Consider the following 22,271-nt stretch of genomic DNA (forward strand, 5'->3'; position numbering starts at 1 on the left):
TTATTATTCCGCGTATTTTTACTGAAAAGTACCATCAAGTCAATTGCATGAAAAGATATTTTACAGACGGGTCCCGTCTCAATGGATCCACTGGCTTCGGTGTCTTCAATGAAAGCTCTAGCGCCTTCCGCAAACTTCAGGAACCTTGTTCCGTTTTTGTTGCTGAGCTGGCAGCAATCAACTTCGCATTGGGGATGATTTCCAACATGCCCGCAGACCATTACTTCATCTTCACGGATAGTCTCAGTTCGATTGAGGCTATTCGGTCGATGAAACAAGGTAGGCACTCATCTTATTTCCTTTCAAAGGTAAGGGAGCAGATGTGTGTGCTGGTCGAAAGATCATATATGATTACCTTTGTATGGGTCCCCTCACATTGCTCAATCCCAGGCAATGAGAAGGCGGACTCTCTCGCAAAGGTGGGCGCGCAGGAAGGCGAATTGTATGACAGGCAAATTTCACACGATGAATTTTACCATTTAGTGCGTCAGAGTACCTTTTCGAGTTGGCAAACCGATTGGGACACTGGAAATCTTGGACGGTGGTTACATTCAATTATTCCTAATGTTTCTTCGAGAGCGTGGTTTAAAGGCTTGGGCTTAAGTCGTGACTTCATTCGCGTGATGAGTAGACTTATGTCCAACCACTACTCGCTAGATGCTCATCTCAATAGAATAAACCTCGTGGACAGCAACATCTGTCGGTGTGGAAACGGTTACGATGACATCGAACACGCAGTTTGGAAATGTACGGATAATGACGCCGCCAGAGAGCGACTTTTGAATACCCTCGAGGCCCAAGGAAGACAACCCTATGTTCCTATCAGAGACGTGTTGGCAACCCGTGATCTCTGCTATATGCAGTCGGTTTATGTGTTTCTTCAAATGTCTAGTATAAGAATTTAATTCCTTTGTCTTTTGTCTCTCTTTATTAATTTTTGTTTGTCTTGTCCCCCCGTCTCGATGAGTCTCATCGTCGCCCACTGGTCACCCACCATAGCCGGTCGAACTCCGGACGAAGCTAAAACAGCACTACCGTTCATACTGGCGACAACGCTCTGATGAGACAACGAAACCATACCCCAAGCTCCTCCCCTGATCCTATCATTCGAAAATGTACCCTTCTAACCTCGAGTAAGCCGCGAGTAATCGGCCCAACTCCTACTAGACATAGAATAAAGTGAATTTTGTTACACACAGTGAACAATGAATTATCGGCTCCGTAAAGCTAACGCGATAAACGAACTAGATAAAAAAAAAGTTCCTACCTCACACCTCCCCGTGGTGTAGCCTGGGCAATGTTGTCCTTCTGACAATAGCAAAGTGAGGGGGTGCGACTCGATCACTGACGTGGTAACCATAACACAGCGATAGAGGAAATGCTTCGTCAACCCGCAGGAGTGCCAACTGGCATATTAGGATCGACGCCAGTAAGATCCTTATTACGGCATACTGGACACGGCATGGAACAGGGCTGACAGTCGTGCTATTCTGCTCCCTAAGTAAAGAAGGGTGACACCTTCTTGAAATGGCGAGTGGGCTAATAGTGCGGCTGCCCCCGTCCCGGTAAAACCTTGGCAGGCCTCCGGATACGTTCAAAACTCGTCACCAATTGGTGATTGGTGAGTAATAGGCTCAGATGTAACATTCCTGACTTACGCCGATCTGGCTCTGAACACGGCCCCCATGAAGGACCGTGTCAACCCTAGCATGGCCTCCCTGCTTGCATAGATAACCATGGGATCACGATAGGAGACTACATACAACGAGTGGAGATAGCGGCCCGGAGGGGGGAATCAGAATAGAGAAAATCGGAAAAAAAAAACAAAAAAGACGAAAATGAAAAAAAAAACCAAAAAAATATGAAGGACGACGGCAAGACGCCAGATAGTGAAAACGGAGGAGCGAACGTGTTCGCAAGAAGCGGAAAGTTGCAGAGATCACCAGCGTCTAACCAGGTAACCACAGCGAGTTCCAGTAGTAGCATACCCCAAGTGGAACAGCGTGGATCCCAAGGAGAGCAGCTAGGTGCGGTGCCATGCCAAATATTCACACCGAAATCCAGCAGTGGCAAATAGCAAGACTCGCAGCTTGGAAGAACCAAAATGACGGAGTTTAGGAGGAAGATTGATGAACTCTATGTGTATGATAAGAACAACATACACAAGGAGGTCAAGCTACTAGTGACGGTCATCAAATCCGGCATAGCTGTGGCAGATTTAGAACTGCAAGAATGGAGAAGAAGAGCCGAAGCGGCCGAAAAGGCTCTGCTTGAGGGCAGGAGAATGCAATGCTGGCTGAAGCGCAGGAGACGCCGAAGGGACCAACGAATCCACGTCCGGAGAAAAGAGATAGGGAGCACCAGGAGACGAAAAGGACCCCAAAAAACACAAGGACGACGAATACGGGGACAATGAGCAAGAAGATGGAGAAGACAGTGATTGGCGTAAAGTCGAAAACCAGAAGGAAAAGAGGAAAAAAACTGAAGGAAGAGGAACAAAGGAAGAAGGAACAGAAGAAGAAGGAGGAGAAGGAACAGAAGAAGAAGGAGGGGAAGGAAAAGAAGAATGAAAAGGAAGAGAAGAAGAAGAAGACGGAAGAGAGGAAAAAGGAAGAAGGAAAACCCCAGGCATCGTAGGGAAAGAAGTAAGGGCAACGCTCTGGTTATCGAGGCAAAAGACAAAACGACATACGCAACACTCCTCCGGAAAGTGAGAGAGGATCCGGAATTGAAGCAACTAGGCGAAAACGTAAAGAAAACCAGGCGCACCCAGAAAGGCGAGATGCTCTTCGAGCTGAAGAAGGACCCGTCGGTGAGGAGTTCAGCCTTCAAGGAACTCGTCGAAAAATCTCTTGGCGTGGACGCGTACCTAAGAGTCTTATCGCAGGAGTCAGTGGTCGAGTGCAAGGATCCGGATGAGATCACAACGGAAGACGAGGTACGATGTGCGCTGAAGGTGCAATGCAATCTGGGAGAGGTGCCTATGACAATCCGGTTGAGGAAGGCGTACGGTGGTACACAAACGTCGTCGTCACGACTTGCGACGGACGCAGCTAACGAGTTGCTGAAGACAGGACGAGTCAAGGTTGGGTGGTCAGTATGCCCCCTGAAAGCTATCCCTCGGGTTACCAAGCAAATGGAGAGATGGTTTAAGTTTGGTCACCAGGCATGAACTTTGGTCACCAGGCGAGAAACTGCAAAGGCCCTGATAGATCGGAGCTGTGCAGGAAATGCGGAGAGAAGGGGCACGTTGCTAAACACGGTATGAAGCAACCGAGGTGCATACTCTGCAGAAAGGAGGACGGAAACGGTCATATGACGGGAAGTTTCAGGTGCCCAGCTTACAAAAAGACGATAGCGGGCCAACGGTAATGGAGATAACCCAAAAAAATCTCAATCATGGTTACACAGCACAGCAACTGTTGTGGCAGTCGACAACGGAAACAAAGTGTGACGTTGCAATGATTGCGGAGCCATATCGAGTCCCTCCCGTTAACGATAACTGGGTGGCCGATAGAGCAGGGATGGCGGCAATACAAGTTATGGGCAGGTATCCCATACAAGAAGTGGTGACGAGGTCTTACGAAGGTTTTGTGATCGCCAAAATTAATGGAACCTTCGTATGTAGTTGCTATGCACCTCCGAGATGCACAATGGAGCAGTTCCACCAGATGCTAGATAGACTCACCGGGGAGCTCACCGGACGGAGACCAATCGTCATTGGAGGAGATTTCAATGCTTGGGCAGTGGACTGGGGAAGCAGATGTACCAACGCAAGAGGGTATAGCCTGCTGGAAGCTCTGGCAAAGTTGGACGTCAGTCTGGCCAACGAAGGAACAGCTACTTCCGCAAAGATGGAAGGGAATCCATTATCGACGTCACTTTCTGCAGTCCGTCGTTAGTGGCAAGTATGAACTGGAGAGTGTGTGAGGAGTACACTCATAGTGACATCAGGCGATTAGGTACAGCTTTGGCCAACCGATACCTACGGCAATGTGGAAAACGCAAGTAAGTAAGTGGAGGTGGAAGACGAAGGCATTCGACAAGGATCTCTGGTGGAACGAGGCACTTGGCACCCTCCGAGCTAGTTGTCTCCGAACCAGAAGGCGCGTTCAGCGGGCAAGAACTTATGCAGACAGAGCAGAGCGAAGGGTGGTGTTTCGAGCAGCCAAGGCCGCTCTAAAACGGGAGATAAAGCTGAGCAAGTCAAACTGCTTCAAGGAGCTGTGCCGAGACGCTGATGCCAACCCCTGGGGTGACGCATACCGAGTCGCGATGACGAAGATTAGAGGTCCAACGACGCCCGTTGAAATGTGCCCAGAAAAGCTGAAAGTCATCGTAGAGGGACTTTTCCCGAAGCACGACTAAATGACCTGGCCACCTACATCGTACGGCGAGGCAGAGGCAGACAACACCGAAGGTAGACAAGTCTCCAACGAGGAACTTGTAGCAGTGGCGAAAGGGCTGAAGACGAAGTATGCTCCCGGTCCGGACGGAATCCCCAACGTGGCGTTGAAGGCGGCGATCCAGGTGTTCCCGGACATGTTCAGGATAGTACTGCAGAAGTGTCTGGATGAAGGTCACTTCCCGGACCGATGGAAGATACAGAAGCTAGTGCTGCTGCCGAAACCCGGAAAATTGCCGGGGGATCCAGCATCGTATAGGCCTATATGCTTGCTGGATACAGTCGGAAAGCTATTGGAGAAGATCATCCTCAACAGGCTAACAAAATGCACCGAGAGTGAGCATGGATTGTCGGTGAGGCAGTTCGGATTCCGGAAAGGGAGATCAACGGTGGATGCAATTCGAACAGTGGTCGAGAGTGCCGAGGAAGCGTCTAAACAGAAGCGGAGAGGAGATCGATATTCAACAGCGCCAGCTGGGAGGCCATCGCCGAAGCACTTCATGGAATGAGGTTTCTTGATTATCTGTGTGGCATTATAAGGAGTTACTCCCAGAACCGGGTTCTAGTCTACGAGACGGACATGGGAGAGAAATCAATCCGGATCACGGCGGGTGTGCCACAAGGCTCCATCCTTGGCCCAACGCTCTGGAACGCGATGTACAACGGCGTGCTAACGCTGAAGCTGCCCAAAGGAGTCGAGATCGTAGGATTTGCGGACGACGTCGTGTTGGCGGTAGCAGCCATGGTAAAAACACTGAACTCGTTTGCACGGGTGGCAGTTTTGTCTACAAACACACCACCAAGAGCATTGGGTTTTACGCGTCGTACCAGTGCTCGATGGAAAATGGTGCCCGTGTATAATTGTTTGCACCGGTGTATGGATCTTCGGCAAGCACCAAAGCCGAGTGTTTCTGACTTCGGGAAACACCGCAGCCGAGTGTTTTCGATTTCCGAAAACACGCTTGCTGCTCGCAGGAACTTTCTTTGGGGCGACTTCTGAAAGATTATCGTAGCTCTTATACACCTTTAGCATCTTCAATTCCTACTAAAGCTGATAGATAAGTGGTCAAAGCAATTCTTCCATAATGCCAATGTCCATGGTTCGATTCCAGTCTGTCACCTTTCAATTTTTTCTGTCAATATTTTTCATAAGGTGAATCTATGAAATTCATTTCGATTTCTTTTGGCGAAAAAGCATTACGCAATCTTATAAAGCTTTAGAGCAGCTCATCTTCCAGGATTTTTTTAAATACACAAATCATCCACTTCGGAAGAGCGTGTTGCTGTTGCCGTCCACCCACTGGTATTTCTTGGCTTTATATTAAATAATTTAGCTGATTGATTTAATGTGGTTAGAGTCAATCTAATAATCATAACTTGTCTCCAACAAAAACAAACAGCTCAACTGATTGAATAATAGAAGAAGGGAGGGGGGAGGGGGGGGGGGATTTACATAATATGTAATATATTATATGCTGGTTCACTATTAGATAATAAATAATATATTGTATGCTGGTTCACTAGCTCAACCAACTCAACTAACTAGCACGTATTTCAGAGGCTCCTAAAATTTCATGCTGGTAGATGCTGACGTCCTGTTTACATTATGCTGACCATTTATAAGTACAGCTTTAGTTCACTAGCATCAGCACACCAGCACAGATGTAAACACCCAAATAGCGGTGGGTGAACAGAACTACTCACCATTCATGTAGGGTAGAACAGCCCGAATTGCACCCCGGGCCAAACGCGCGATTTGATTTTCCATAGCTATTCCACTCTTAATTTTGCCGAAATGCTAGTTCAAGAACTAAACTAGCACTGTGACTTGTCAAATTTATGAATTAAAAGCGAAAATGCTATGAAAAATCGCATCGAGCGATTTGCGCGAGGTGCATTTTGGGCTGTTTTCCCCTAAATAAAAACAACGCGCTCAAGAAGGATCGCATTCTACCTTCTACTAGCTCCGTATCAGCCATGGTAGCTGTTATGTTGTTGTTGGATATAAGTTATCATTATTAGATATACTCAAATCGTGTGAAAACAATCAGCTCAATTTGTTAACATAAAGCCAAGAAATACTAGTGGGTGGACGGCAACAGAAACACGCTCTTTCGAAGTAGGTGATTTGCGTATTTTCAATAATCCTGGTAGATGATCCTTTGAGCTCATAAGATTAATAAGATTGCGTAATGCTTTTTTTAGCTAAAAGAAATCTAAATGAATTTCATAGATTTACCTTATGAAAATAATGTTGACAAAAAAGTTAAAAAAAAGGCGGCAGACTAGAATCGAACCATGGACATTGGCATTATGAGACTATTGCTTTGACCACTCGTCTATTAGCTCTAGTCGCGTTGAAGAATTATCTTGTGTAACAAAATAATCTTTCATAAGTCGCCCCAAAGAAAGTTCCTGCGAGCAGCAAGCGTGTTTTTGGAAATCGAAAACACTCGGCTGCGGTGTTTCCCGAAGTCAGAAACACTCGGCTTTGGTGCTTGCCGAAGATCCATACACCGGTGCAAACAATTATACACGGGCACCGGTACCGGTGCCTTGATCGCTGCGTTTGGTGTTTTCTATCGAGCACTGGTACGGAGCGTACATCTCAATGCTCTTCGTGGTGTGTAAAAGAGGCAGTACGCAGTGTAGTGTTGCGTTTAGACATGCCTGGGCGGTAGTAGGCGAGACGTTGGAAGAGGTGGAAATGCTGGCAACCGAGGCGATCGACACGGTTTCCAACTGGATGCAAGGAGCGAAGCTGCAGATAGCCCACCACAAAACGGAAGTGCTATTGGTCAGTAGCTGTAAAGCTGTTCAGCGGGCAGAAATTACCGTCGGGGAGAACGCCATAGTATCAAAGCGCGTGCTGAAGTATCTTGGAGTGATACTCGATGACCGAGTAAGCTTCAATAGCCACGTCGACTACGCATGTGAGAAGGCGGCGAAGGCCATCAATGCGATAGCTAGAATCATGCCGAACAACTCTGGACAAAGCAGTAGCAAGAGGCGCTTTCTGGCTAGTGTATCGTCGTCGATACTGAGGTATGGAGGTCCAGCCTGGGATGCAGCGCTGAAAACGAAGAAGAACCAAAGAAAATTGAACAGTCTGATCCGCCTCATGGCCATGCGAGTCGTGAGTGCGTACAGAACAATTTCGACGGAAGCAGTATGCGTTATCGTCGGTATGATACCCATCGTCATCACCTTGGCGGAGGACACCGAATGCTATATGCGAAGAGATACCAGAGGAGTACGGACATTGGTGAGAACGGAGTCGATGGCTAAGTGTCAACAGGAGTGGGACGCAGCGGAGAACGGTAGATGGACACACAAGCTAATACCGATTCTTTCGACCTGGGTGAACAGGAAGCATTTAGAAGTCAACTTCCATTTTGTTTATTTGTTTATTTGTTTATTTGTATTCCTCCATCTGACAAGGTTGTCTTAATGAAGTTGGACAGGGAAAAGCCAAATTGAGTCATGGTGAACTCAAATTGGCATAAAAACCCTGTTTCTTTTCTTAAATTAAGTACATAGAAACAGAAACTAAACATTAACAATTACACAGTTCACAGCAAAAACAATGCAAAATACAATAATTACTACAGTGTAAATTAAAAACGTTAAAATGCGGTCAGTGTCATAAAAGTGTGTCAGCAACAGTGCAGCATCGTCATTGATTGTCAAGTCCTCGTGGAAGGGTCGAAAGCAACCGGAAACAAAAATGAAAACAGGTAGCACAATTCATACAGTCATCAGGGGATGGACAGTCACTCACCTGCTCATAATCAATCCATGCACATAACAGCTTTACAATCGATTACTTAGGCGGCGTTGAAAAGTAGCTGCGGAAGCTTCAAAGTCGAAAAGCTCAGATACATCATTGAAGCGAGAGGCCATGAACCGTATTGGGTCGTGTTGCCCGTATCGACTGTTGCGGGATGCCAAATGCAGGAAGTTACGCCGACGAAGGGGGCGTTCAGGTACATAAACGTTGATATCGGCAAGAATGGCAGGTGCATCCACCTCACTAGTTAATACTTTGGCGACAAAAACCGCTTGCATGTCAGACCTTCGTTTCTCCAGTGTTTCAATTCCTAACAGCATGCATCGATGTTCGTAGGGAGGTAGATTTAGATGTTCACGCGAAGGTAGATAACGAAGAGCTAGGCGCACAAATTTTCTTTGAACCGATTCTATACGGTCAACCCATATACTGCTGTACGGACACCAAACTATTACAGCAGATTCAAGGATCGAGCGAACCAAGGCGCAGTACAGTGATTTCAGACACAGAGGGTCACGGAATCCATCGGCAAGTTTAAAGATAAATCCAAGCTGCCTATTCGCTTTTGAAATCACATCAGCATAATGTGTCCGGAGGTTAAGTTCAGAGTCCAATAACACACCAAGGTCTCTAACCTGATTCAGCCGTTCTAGATCATGACCAGCAAGACGATAGTGGAAGATGATCGGATGACGTTTTCTGGAAAACGAAATAGTGTTGCATTTCGTTACACACAGTTCCAGTAAGTTCCGTTTGCTCCAATCCTCAAATGACTCCAACAAACTCTGCAGGTAGGCACAGTCCTCGATGCATGTGATTACCATGTAAATCTTAACATCATCGGCGTAGAAAACACGATTTCCAGATGGTAAAACAAACGATGCATCATTAATGAAAAGCGAAAACAATAGGGGGCCTAGGTTGCTCCCTTGTGGAATTCCGGATACAATCGGGAAGGCGGTTGAATGTGAGGAGCCTAATTTAACTTTCATAGACCGTCCTGACAGGTATGATTCGAACCAACGAACAAAGGCGACGGATACTCCAAATTTCTCGAGTTTTCGAAGCAGAATAGCATGGTTCACTCGGTCGAATGCAGCTTTGAAATCAGTGTATATAGCATCTACTTGCATGCCAGCGTCCATCGATCGAATGCACAATGAAGTGAATTGAGTGAGGTTCGTTGTCACAGATCTTTTTGGAAAAAATCCATGCTGGGCACTAGAGATGTAATTCTTGCTAGCTACGAACAAGGCATCGTTCACGATTATCTCAAAGAGTTTGGAGCAAGCATTCAACGACGTTATCCCGCGGTAATTGGAAATATCACACTTGTCCCCCTTTTTGTGAATAGGAATCATGACCGAAGTCTTCCACGCGGATGGGAATGTCATTCGCTGTAATGAAATATTAAACAATTTCACTAGCGGCATCAATAAGACACTTGAGCAATTCTTAAGAATGCATGCAGGAATACCATCCGAACCGTATGACGCAGAATGTTTAAGTTTACGTATCGCTTTTTGTACGTGCTCCTCAGTGATTTGGAAAATTCCAAAGTCGAGCCTATCTGATGGTGTGTCATGGATGGCTGCATTTAGATGCGAGGACGAAATCGACATGTCCGAGAAGGCACTCTTGAAGTGATCAGCAAACAGCTCACACTTGTGGGCATCTGTGCTAGCAGAGCGGGCACCGAGATACATAGACGAAGGTAACCCATTTTCCTTACGCTTCGACCGAACAAATGACCAGAAACGTTTGGGATGCAGGCGTAGATTTCTCTGCGTACGGTCTATATAACGAGCATACATTTCGCGGTTAAAGCTAGTGTATTTATTGCTGGCCAGAACAAAACGACGTTTCAGGTGTTGTGATCGATTACGTTTGAATTTCCGAAGAGCAGTACGTCGACGGCGCTTCAATCTACGAAGCCGATTGTTTGTCCATGGAGGTTTCAGAGTAGGACGCTGAAGTGGCACGTGAGCTTCGATAACACGACGTATCTCAGAGTTGAACGACTCAACGATGTCATCCAGATCTCGTTCGTCATCCAAAAATTGCCAATCAATCACAGAAAATGCTTCACTCATCAAGTCATAGTTGACACGGCGGAAATCAAATTGCGGGTTCTCGTGTGGCTGATCAAATCTCACTGGTGACGGCAAAGAAACGGCAACCTCAATAGCGGGATGTGCAGTGTCGAGTTCTACAAGAGATTCAACCGCTTCAGAAATGCTGCAGTTAGGTAGTGCTGTATCGTTCACCAGTACTAAGTCAAGAGTACGAGAACTGGCATTTTTCACAGAGTTGATTTGCGTCAGACCATTGAAACAAAAGGCATCATATAGAGCACCATCCGAAGTTGAAAAACGGGATATACTGGAATCTATATGAAGTCCGCCATCCACTGAAGCAGTCCAATGCATGTTGGGGTGATTGTAGTCACCGAACTGAAGCGCAAAATCATGAGGTTTCAAGCATGATATTACTGAACTAACAGAATCGCTATGAAGCTGAATGAGGGACAGATCATCTCTCTTGACGCAGTTCCTGTCTGGTCATGGCTGCTTCAGGAAGTACCTGCATCGCTTTGGACACACAACATCACCCCTCTGTCCGGAGTGTGGCAGCGTGGACGAAACGCTGGAGCACGTGGTTTTCGACTGCCCAAGATTTGAGGCAGTGCGAGTGGAGATGCCGGCCCTTAGCACGAGAAATGTCAGTGAAATGTGCCGGGATGAGAGGACGTGGAGTGGCGTCAGCAGGGCAGTGACGCAAATTTTGTCGGAGCTGCAGCGAAAATGGAGAGATGATCAGCGAGTTAGCTACGCTGGCTAGCTGAGCTAAAGAGATGTTCTTGAGCACTGCCCCCCCCCGACGAAATACTCTAGGGGAGTTCCGAGAGGATAGTGGCTAGAGGCGGGTAAGGTTTTAGTGGTTAAGAGTCCCACACTGTGCCAGAAGGAGAACAAACACGCAACACAATGACAGGCCGGGCTTTTGAAGATTTCCTTACTATAAAAAAAAACACACACACACACACACACACACACACACACACACACACACACACACACACACACACAAAGGAGTTGAGATCGTTGGCTTTGCGGACGACGTCGTCTTGACGGTAACAGGCAGGACGCTGGAAGAGGTGGAAGTGTTGTCAACCGAGGTGATCGACATGATTGGTAACTGGATGCAAGGAGCGAAGCTGCAGATAGCCCACCACAAAACGGAAGTGTTATTGGTCAGTAACTGTAAAGCGGTACAGCGGGCAGAAATCACCGTCGGGGAATACACCATAGCCTCGAAGCGTGTGTTAAAATACCTGGGAGTGATGATCGATGACCGGCTAAACTTCAACAGCCACGTCGAATATGCCTGTGAGAAGGCTTCGAAGGCCATCAACGGGATAGCTAAAATCATACCGAACAACGCTGGTCCCAGCAGTAGTAAGAGGCGTCTTCTGGCCAGCGTGTCATCATCGATACTGAGATATGGAGGTCCAGCCTGGGTTCCAGCGCTGGAAACGAAGCAGAACCAAAGGAAACTGAGCAGTACGTTTCGGCTCATGGCCATGCGAGTCGTGAGTGCGTACAGAACCATCTCGTCGGAAGCAGTATGCGTTATCGCCGGTATGATCCCTATCGGCATCACCCTGGCGGAGGACAGCGAGTGCTACAGGCGGAGAGAAGCCGGAAGAGTATGGAAAGTTGTGAGAGTGGAGTCGATGGCTAAGTGGCAACAGGAGTGGAACACGATGGAGAACGGTAGATGAACACATAGACTAATACCGATTATTTCGACCTGGGTGAACAGAAAACACGGAGAAGTCAATTTCCACCTAACGCAGTTCCTGTTTGGCCACGGTTGCTTCAGGAAATACCTGCATCGGTTCGGACACGCAGCGTCACCCTTCTGTCCGGAGTGTGGCAACGTCTATGAAACACCGGAGTATATGGTCTTCGACTGTCCAAGGTTCGAAGCAGTACGAACGGAGATGTCCGTCCTTAACGTGGAGAATGTCGTCGTTGAAATGTGTCGAGAGGAGGACACTTGGAATGCCATCAGCAGGGCAGTCACGCAGATTATGTCGGAGCTGCAGTGTAAATGGAGAGAAGAGCAGCGATCAAGCAACGCCAGCTAGCGCTGAGAGTACGACAAGTGCATGAGCACAGCCACTCCCCGAAGTAGTCGCTTCACAGTGGTCCCGGGGGGATCCAGGCAGAGGAGAGAGTAAGGAATGGGTTTTAGTGGAGCTGCACTACTATAAAAAAAATAAAAATAAATAAAACACACACACACACACACACACACGCATAATTTATTTGTTTGTTTACATTTACATTTACATCGGCTTGCTTGACGGCTACCGCTTTCGCTTACTGAGTACCAAAAGAAGATCGTGGGTTTAGCTCCACCAAAACAAAACAATTACTATGGTCGTATCGCCTGCTTAACCGAATCCTGACCCATTTCTTACCCAACTATCCAACTCCGTAGCATCTATGGGGGCGTCGGTGAGTCGCTGGCCTTGCATTAAGTAGATGTTACATCAACAATATCATTCCTTTCCCCGTAACGGAGAAGATGGGCAAGGGCGGCAACGGTAATTGTCATGCTTTTCCTATTTTGAATTCTGATTGGAGAGCTATTCATTCCCAAATAGTTTTCCTTAAGCAATTAGAATAAGAATGTTAAAGTAGATACATGACAGTTGCCAGTGTGCAATAGGGTGTTTCATTTTGAAAAAAGTGATGAATTTTTGATAGGCCACCCTCCAGTTCGATTCATAGCCCCAAAATATGAACCTGTGCAAAAAATGGTAAAGATTGATGAAGGTTTAGAGGTCGCGCCAATGATTTGGATTTTGTATGGAGATTTTGGTGAATTAGTATGGGAAATTATTGATTTTCGTTTACATTGCTCTAACTTTGGTTGTAGTTGTCCAAACGTTGAAAAAAAAAAATATGTGGTTGTCATGACAATGATCAACAAGCCTGTTGTTGTTGCGATGAAATTGGCGTTGTTGCCTTGTACATATTCATCTGTCAATTTACCCTATTTTGCCATTTTTTCACATTTTTATAATTCTTGATACGCTGCAAAACTGAGCGTAGCAACTGTAGGCTTTTTGTTTATTGCCATAGCAATAACATACTAAATTTTTTCGACATTTGGACAAGTAGAAGCAAAGTTATAGCGATATAAGCGATTTTTTAAATTCTTCCATAGTAATTCCCATACAAATTTCAAATCATTGGCGCGACCTCTAAACCTTCATCAATCTTTACCAATTTTTGCACAGGTTCATATTTTGGGGCTATGAATCGAACTGGAGGGTGGCCCATCAGAAATTCATCACTTTTTTCAGAATGAAGCACCCTAGTGTGCAACCTACGAATTACTCCGTTACAAACGCAACGCACCGCAACGCAACCATCATACATTGTGCCATAAACTATTTCGAAGCCTATTTGTATGGTAGACGTTTCACAACAAGAGCAGATCACAGAGCACTTGTCTATTTGTTCAATATAAAACATCCAACATCTAAATTAACAATAATATGAATCGATCTAGAAGGATTCGATTTTGACGTTGTATATATTAAAGGTAAGGAAAATGTAGCAGCCAACGCATTATCGCGTATAGTTACTACATCAGAAGAATTAAAGCAATATAATAGACTGCTAGTTAATACTAGAGCAATGACTCGTAGAAATGCGCAGATAAGAAATAAAAAAGAGGAAAATAGTACAATTGAAAAAGGAGAGACTCATCAACTCTCAGTATATGAAACAGAATGCCCTATGGAAACTAAGAAAATGATGAAACTGTTGACAGCCGTAGAGAACAATAAATGGAAATTTTATAATACTAAAAGAAAATACACTAGTGGCATTAGTGCATCAAGATGTAAGAAATGGAAGTTAAGCTTTAGAGTTTGATCTTTCAGAAATTTAAAAACATGCAAAAAAAAAATAATACAAAAAAGCCGCTTTCTGCAGCAGATTTTATACTCAAATTGGTACCAATCAACTACTTCAAAATAATTGCAAATACAATACTAAACCATTTGCATATAATTATAAACACTAAGATTTTCTTTTCGTGTTCGGTAAATTTTACCGAAATCAAAACAGCTGAATGTTCGGTAAAACTTTCACCTAGCTTCAAAACATGTTCAACCTTGTTAAAATGGTCAAATCTTGTCATTTTAGTGGAGATTTAGTTTCAAAGTAGCTGAAAAGTAATTGAATTGAATTGCATAAATTTTACCGTACAGTTCAGCTGTTCAGATTTCGGTAAAAATTACCGAAGTCGGTGATAATTTCTGAGTGTGTATATTTTGTTTATTTGTATTTTGAAAAAAAAAAAATCAACTGACAATTACTGTCTAAATTAATAAAATTTAAACTAAATAGTTACGGTCAACGGTACGGAAAAGGCCAAGTAACCGATGAAGAAACACGTCAGCTGATATATTGAAGTCGAACATATAAAAGAAGTGGTTGAATTGCCAGCTGATTGGTCGAATTGGCTCGTGTTGTGTATAATTTCGGCGCCGTGGTTCCAAAAACAGAAAGTCGCGTTGGCGAAAAGGCCTCTCAGGGGAATACATATTTAGCTGAGCCAGCAGTGTTGGACAGTCAATGTCACCCATAAGCAGTTTTCCAGTGAGACCGTCCGTCTCACCTCTAATGGTTCGATTCCCAGGAGACGGCAACGCTCCTCATACGGTGGCAAGTTTGTTGGGTCACGCCAGTTAAGGAAACGAAGAGCATATCTCACAAACTTGCGTTGAACGGATTCAATTCTAATGATCCAGCTAGCATGGAAAGGGCACCAAACAACTAAACTTGACTCCAGTAAGGATCGCACAAGCGAGCAGTAGAGTGACCTGAGGCATAGCAAGTCACGGAACTCGTCGGCAATTTTGAAAATAAAGCCCAATCGTCGATTAGCTCTGGAGATGATGTCATTGTAGTGGATTCTGAAAGTGAGTCTGCAGTCCAAGGTAACGCCGAGATCCTTTATGTGTTCTACACGAGCAAGACAGCGTCCGTAGCGAACATAGTCAAACATGATTGGTTCGATTTTTCGGTGATAGGATATAATGTTACATTTTTCGATGCTTAGAATAATCAAATTTCTTGAGCACCACTCAGCAAAAATACCTAACATATTCTGAAGATCCCAACAGTCCGAGAGACTTTTAATAATTTTGTAGATTTTCGTATCGTCTGCATAGAAAACGTGGCATCCTAATAGTATCAGAAAGGCGACGTCGTTTAAAAAGATCGAAAACAGTAGCGGTCCTAGGTTACTGCCTTGCGGAACTCCTGAGTTGTTTGAGAAAACATCCGATTCCGACGCGATCATCCGATCTTAATCCGTACATAGCGATTCATCAAGCAAGATCTGAACCAATCCACAACCTGAACCAATCCACAGCCTTTGACGAGAAGCCAAGTGTCTCCAATTTGGCAAGCAAGATATTATGGTTCACCGTGTCAAATGCAGCTTTTAGATCCATATACGCAACATCGACTTGCCATCCTGAATCCATGCATCGCAAACAGTTAGAAGTAAACTGCACCAGGTTCGTGAACACGGAGCGCTTCGGGTAAAAGCCGTGTTCTGTATCGATATGATATTTGCAACACGCGAACAGAGCATCATTTATGATAATCTCGAACAGTTTTGAGCATGCACACAGAGAGGTGATTCCACGATAATTTGCGACATTCCGTTTACCTCTTTTTTTGTAGACTGGGAACAGATAAGAAAGTTTCCAGCGGCAGGGGAACTCACATTGCTGTGCCGAAAGATTGAATAGCCTCGAAAGTGGAAGGCAGAGATTGGCTACACAACGTTTTAGAACTGATTACGAAATGCCGTCAGGTCTGGCGGCGAATGAGAGCTTCAGTTTGCGTGTTGCGGCTATTACCATGACTTCTGAAATGCGTGGAATATCGAAATTAACACATCACGTGGCATCCCAGCAGTATCATCCAGCACTTGTGCTGGCGAAGCGAAGAAATCGTGGAACACTTGCCTGAGATGACAAGCAAACAAGTTGCATTTTCCTTTTTCGCTATTAGCAGAGTCATTCCCGAGAAACATGGAACAATTCAATCCGGATTCCTTCCGTTTAGAATTGATAAACGACCAATAAAGGCCGGCGCACAATAAATACGTTTTCGGGTTTTTTGACAGATGATGCATGGGCTAACTGTCAAAAAACCTGAAAACGTATCTATTGTGCGCCGGCCTTAACTTTTTGGATTCGTGCGACGGTTCGCTTCCGTGCGTCTCACGTGTCGATTATAGAGAAAACGATTGTAATTTCGATAGCTACGAATCGCAAAATTGAACAGTCGTTTGTAGTACGGCGAGCGAGAGTTACAATATTTTCGGAGGGCAGCAGAGCGTTGACGTTTTAGCACACCTAGGCGTGGGTTAGACCATGGAGGCTTTTGCGGGGGTCGTCGTGTTGGGACAATGCGGAAAATAGCATCTTCCAGTGCAGCACTGAAAAATTCACAGCATCGTTAACGCTAGCGGCTGTTTCGATAAATTGCCAATCAATTTCCGCAAGCGCATTGTTCAATGCAACATAATCAGCTTGGCGAAAGTCCAAAGAGTAGCACTCAGATGACGGCGTAAAAACAATCGGCGAAGGTAAACTAAATGACACGACGAGAGCGTGATGATCGGCATCTAGATCAATCAGTCGCTCGACCGGCAAGGAAACAGAAGTGCCGGGTAATGCGGAATCATTTGCCAGGACAAGATCTAACAAACACCCATTTTGGTTTGGAAAAGTATTCGCGTGTGTGAAACCGTAAAAGTTAAAACCGTCCAAAATAGCACACCAAGCAACCGGCATATGCGAATGCAGTGGATCAATTAATGGTGTGCCACTGTCTGTAAAGCGCCACTGCAAACCAGCTTGATTATAGTCGCCAAATACGAAAGTGGGAGAGCAGGAACTTAATTGAGAAGAAATATTGCCTAACGATTCTACATGCTCACGGATGATCGTGCAGTCGTTTTTGCGGTCGGGGGCAGGTAGATTGCGCCTACACTAAGCTTGCTTTGTGGAAGTGCTACGACAATCCACAGCTATTCCAGTTGACAAGAAATTGATGACGTACTTACGTAGCTGGCGCGATTTTTGACTGTTTAGGGGAGACCGGTCAGTTCTGAAGACGGAATAGAGTAACCGGAAAAGTTGCGATGAGTCAGCACAATTAAATCATATTCGGCCTCTCCAACAACCAGGAAAAACGAGTCGATTTTAGTCCTCAGCCCACGCACGTTTTGGTAGTAGATCCTGAGACCATTCGAGGAGCAATCACGAGAGCTGGAAATCGAAAGGACATCAGGTACCGAAAGATCATACTCGTCTGAGGTTGCAGGCCGGAAGCCCCCGATACCATCACCGACCACAGGACCGGGACGATGAAGATGGCGGATGTTAACAGCAAGCGCGACTGGGTCGGGAAGTTCGGAAGCTTCCTTAGTGCCTGTTTTAGGGTGTCCCGGATCCGAGAAAGAGCAGGTGGCGGCATAAACCTGCTGCAGAACTGGAAACACAGCTAGAAGTTGAAGCGGTATCAGGCAGAGGAGAGGCTGAATCGTCTGTATACTTGCCAGTAATAGCTGGTTGGAAGACCCCCGACCTACATCTACACTCAGGGCCAAGACGACTATGCTGAGCGCTGGCTGGAATAAGCGCGACTGAGGCAGATAAAATCGGGGGCTTCCACAGTGCTGTCCACGATGCGTCTTGGTGGTGAGGGTGGTGGTCTAGAAGCAGTAGAGGTAGCAGCATCTTGGAGATCGTGGAAACATCGTGAATAGCGGGTTTGAAGATCCCATCTCCAATCCCACACACAAGGCCAGGACGACTGGTGAACGAAGGCGGGAAAAGCTCGACTGTGGTGGCGAGATTAGGGGCTTCCATGGAGTTAACATCTTTGCGTCCCAGAGTTATGCTGGTAAGTGAAGAATCATGGTTGATCATTGTAGCGCTGAAACCGGTGAACGAGTCAGGAATTGATCTGGTCATAAGAAGATCGGACCTGCCTACTGTGTACGGTTGGAGAACTACGTCTCCAAGCTCACATACAGGGCCGGAACGACTGATGAACGACGGCTGCAGAAGCACGACTGTGGTGAGAGGATCGGTGGCTTCCAACATCACTGGTTCAATGGTTAAATAAATGTTTGTGCATCAAAATTCGCTGGTCTTGAAACTACGGGGCCAGTAAACTTGTTTTTAAATACTTTATTAATGTGATTTTTAGCCGATGGCTAGTTTATCTCAGAGGGCTAGCAAACCCATCTAATTCACTTATAAGACTATCTTCAAGGATTCAAGTAAAACTGGCCCCGATAGGTTAGTATTGGAAATGTTGCCATATTCCATAGATTCTGAAGTATGACTGACAAAAGATCGAACGAGCTAAATTCGGATTCCTAATAAGAAATTATTGCTCATTTTCACTCACTGGATTATCAATGTGAGCTGTGTTTCCCTGAGCTGATACAAGAAGATGCTGATGTAGTCCGCAATCCTTTTTCTTCCTCAATGGATGTGAAAGTCTTGATGAAAAACATGATGAATATTTGGACCTGAGAAATGATTCCTCATCTCGTGATTTATTCCTTGAAAAAGATTTGAATCAGTGGTTCTAGTCATGTCGTATCCCAAAGTCTCCTAGCAGACATTGAAGAACCTTTTTTTATCCTCTGTTCGGGACCTAACACTAAATTGATCTATTGTAGTATATCCCGTGTCCTTAGTATAGTGCATGTCGTATTACTGCATCACTATTGAGAAATGATGAAGTATTCGATTTTTTTTACAGTTGCCACTCTTGCATTTATCACAAGGATCCGACTCTAATTGAAAGGATCCGACTCTAATTGAAAGGTCTTAGCAACAAAATTAAGGTATGACACCGATAATGACCATGCATCAAAACCCTAGTCTTAACCACTTCAAACTAGGGAACAACGAATAGAAGATTAGGAATCACATAGATGAAGACAACTAACTCATTTTTTCCTTGTTTCAAGATCATCCTCGGTAGACAAAGCCGAGTCTTGTCACTATCAACAAGGCATAAAAAGTAACAAGGACTAAGATGTGTGCCTTGGATTACTGAAAAATCCTGTTCCCCTAGTTTGAAGTAGTTAGGACTAGGAATCGGTGGTAGATCTTACATCCCGTAACGTACCACGAAAAGGTGATCTACCCACGTTACGGGGCTTGAAGATCCTTGTCGCATTTGCATCTTCGTTCGTATGAACGAGAGCGGATTTTCAACTCTTCTCCACATTAAAACCACGACAAGAAACAGATTGAACTTTGACGAAGATATGAGATTGGCATGAGCACAAACGCAGTATCGTAACTAGATTTGAGATCTACAACAATCGCACCGAACGAGTTGTTGGATGTTGTTAACATAGTATTTTGAAATAAAACGAATAACTAACAGATTCTAATGAATGGTTTTCATTAACTTCAGCGTAATTTATGCAAGGTACTTTTCAGGGGGCCGCGGAACACCCAATTGTTTACAAAGGGGGTCGCGGAGCTGAAAAGGTTGGGAACCACTGTTCTAGATGATTGGTAACTTTACCCCCATCCCATCATGATGGCCTCTCGGAAACCCGGATCCACTTGGCCAATCTGTTCTAATTTTCAGTAGACCATAATTTAGAACTTTTTTCTTCTCACTGTGAAAATTTCAACCTACAAAATTATACCCATGCAAACATTGCTATTCGTATGCCGGTTCGTAAAAATAAAAACCGCACAAAGCGCGTTGGGCCCTCCCCAGAAATAAGACAGGTGGTGCAGTTCTTCTAAGAAGGTTCTACATTTTATAAAAGAAGAAAATTGACTAACTACAGCGCGACCTAGAGCCGTGAACGTGAAAGTGGCTCCATCCCCCATACATCTTGTCGATTTTTCCCATTTCCGTGAACCAAATGATTTCAAATTTTGGCAGGTTGTTTCTGACCCCTCAAACTACCATACCAGAAGGGAGCGTTTGAAATTCCAGACTTTGACTTTTCCCATATAACGCTGAAACACGTGTGTACATTTACATAACATTTGTTAACAATGTTGAATGAAAGCTCAACGTAGATTTTTAAATATTTTTTTTCAGGTTATTAAACCGTTTCTACACAATTCTTCTAGAAGCAAGCGAAACGTCCAAAAGAAACGCAAGAACAAATCAGAAAATCGGAACCCATTAATTGATTTGCCGGTTGATCATCATAAAAGTTGCCAAATTAAAACGCTTTATGTGAGTTTTAAGGATTTAAACTGGCAGGTTAGTAGTGAACTTTACACTCATAAATACAATATGTATATCGCATGGATATAAGCCGAGAAATTTAGGGAAGATCCATTAATGACCTTAGTGTGATCATCCTTATAGAAAAATATGCCACAAGGGGGGGGGGGGGGGGAGAGAACAGTTGGTGCTTCATGAAACGTAAACAAACGTTAAACGTTTGTTTACGTTTGATAAAGCACCGACTTTGGTCCCCTCCCTATTGTACCGTAGTTTTATACCCTAAAATGTAATTCATTTAAGGATCTTCCCTAATGACAAAGATAACACAAACTTATGGGCAGGCACCTACTGGCGGCAGTATGGCATCACCTATACGGTATGCCAAAACATCGAGTCGATGCCAGCTTCACACCACACCACATCAACCAAATGTTTCAAAGTGTGTGATGTTGCCTTAGGGGCTGTTCATTAACTACGTAGACAGGTTTTTGGGATTCTTGATCCCCCTCCCCCTGCGTAGACAATTGTCTATACAATTTTTTTTAGATTTGTATGGGCCGTGGATAATTGACACCCCCCCCCCCACCCAAACTGTCTACATAGTTTATGAACAGCCCCTTATCGGCAAGGCCTAAGGCCACACGGTAAGAAAAAAGTACCCAAAAGTAAGTTCTTTTCACTTATCTCGTAACTATATTGCAGGAACCCAAAAGTAGGTAAATAGGATCAAAGTAGTTTTCATATACTTGTGTGCAATTCTTATGAAATTTTCCACTCGCTTTCTACCCAAAAGTAAGTTAGCTGTACCCAAAAGTAGATTACTACTCTTTTAGGTGCTCTTGCTCCTTCGTTTTTGACAACATAAGAGAAAAGGAGACAAACTAGGCAGAAGTAGGTACTTTTTTCTTACCGTGCAGGTGCTGTTGTAATGCAGGTATAGTATCTGCTATAGCACTTTAAAACGCCACACGCCACACAACTTTGACATGATGTTTTGACAAGTTTAAAAAAAATTGCATGAAAATGAAGTTTAATTAATTTGGTGTCTTCAAAGAAGATTTTAGTTTAAAAAAAATCGCATCTGATGAAGAGGTCTTTCATAAATTATACTCATTGTGATGCACTTGAAAATTCTAACGTTTTGACTAACGATTGCATGAACTTGGCTATACACATAAATTTGAAAGCATATAATTTTCATTGAGCTCCCTTAAAATCAATGTTTCGGCTTTAAATGTTTACTTTACAAAAACACACAACTTTTTGGAAGACAGCAACACGCTATACAGTAATCCATAAAATATATATAGTTAATTTCTTCAAAACATGATGTTTTACATTAGTTAAATCTCAAAATGGGGCAAATATTTTTTTCCTTGATTTTGTTTTTCGTGCTGAGCACCAATGCTACCGACGCCAGGAAGGCAGCTCCAACATCTGGTAGTTCGACGGAAAAAAAATAAAAAAAAAATATTTTCAATTACATATTACTATTACTGCATTACTACATTAAATTACACATTTTGCTCAAAACTTTGACATGCTACCTGAAAAGCTTGTTAATATACAATAACGCTTCATATGGAAGAGGATTTCCATACAAAATGATCAACTTTGACATGTGGCTATTCAGTGCTAGTAAATTTGCTACTTAATCAAAGTTTATGGAAATTATTAGTTCTACAATGTTGTGGAACAATTCAATATCGAAAACCGACATTCAAAAAAGTTAAAATTT

General features: G+C 44.3%; 1 protein-coding gene across 1 annotated transcript in view; it reads left to right on the forward strand.

The window, feature by feature from the left end:
- The first annotated feature begins 7,112 nt into the window (after nucleotides 1–7,112).
- Nucleotides 7,113–22,271, forward strand: part of LOC135704358 (protein 60A-like) — a 142,724-nt gene continuing 127,565 nt past the window's right edge. Inside the window, exons 1-2 of the mRNA XM_065225792.1 lie at nucleotides 7,113–7,338; nucleotides 20,367–20,566. Coding sequence (XP_065081864.1) covers nucleotides 7,113–7,338; nucleotides 20,367–20,566 — 426 coding nt within the window. The remainder of the gene's footprint in view (nucleotides 7,339–20,366; nucleotides 20,567–22,271) is intronic.

The sequence above is a fragment of the Ochlerotatus camptorhynchus genome, unplaced genomic scaffold (genome assembly GCF_037179485.1).
Source record: "Ochlerotatus camptorhynchus isolate MF236.1 unplaced genomic scaffold, CSIRO-AGI_Acam_v1.1 ptg000235l, whole genome shotgun sequence".
In the NCBI taxonomy this organism is placed as follows: domain Eukaryota; kingdom Metazoa; phylum Arthropoda; class Insecta; order Diptera; family Culicidae; genus Ochlerotatus; species Ochlerotatus camptorhynchus.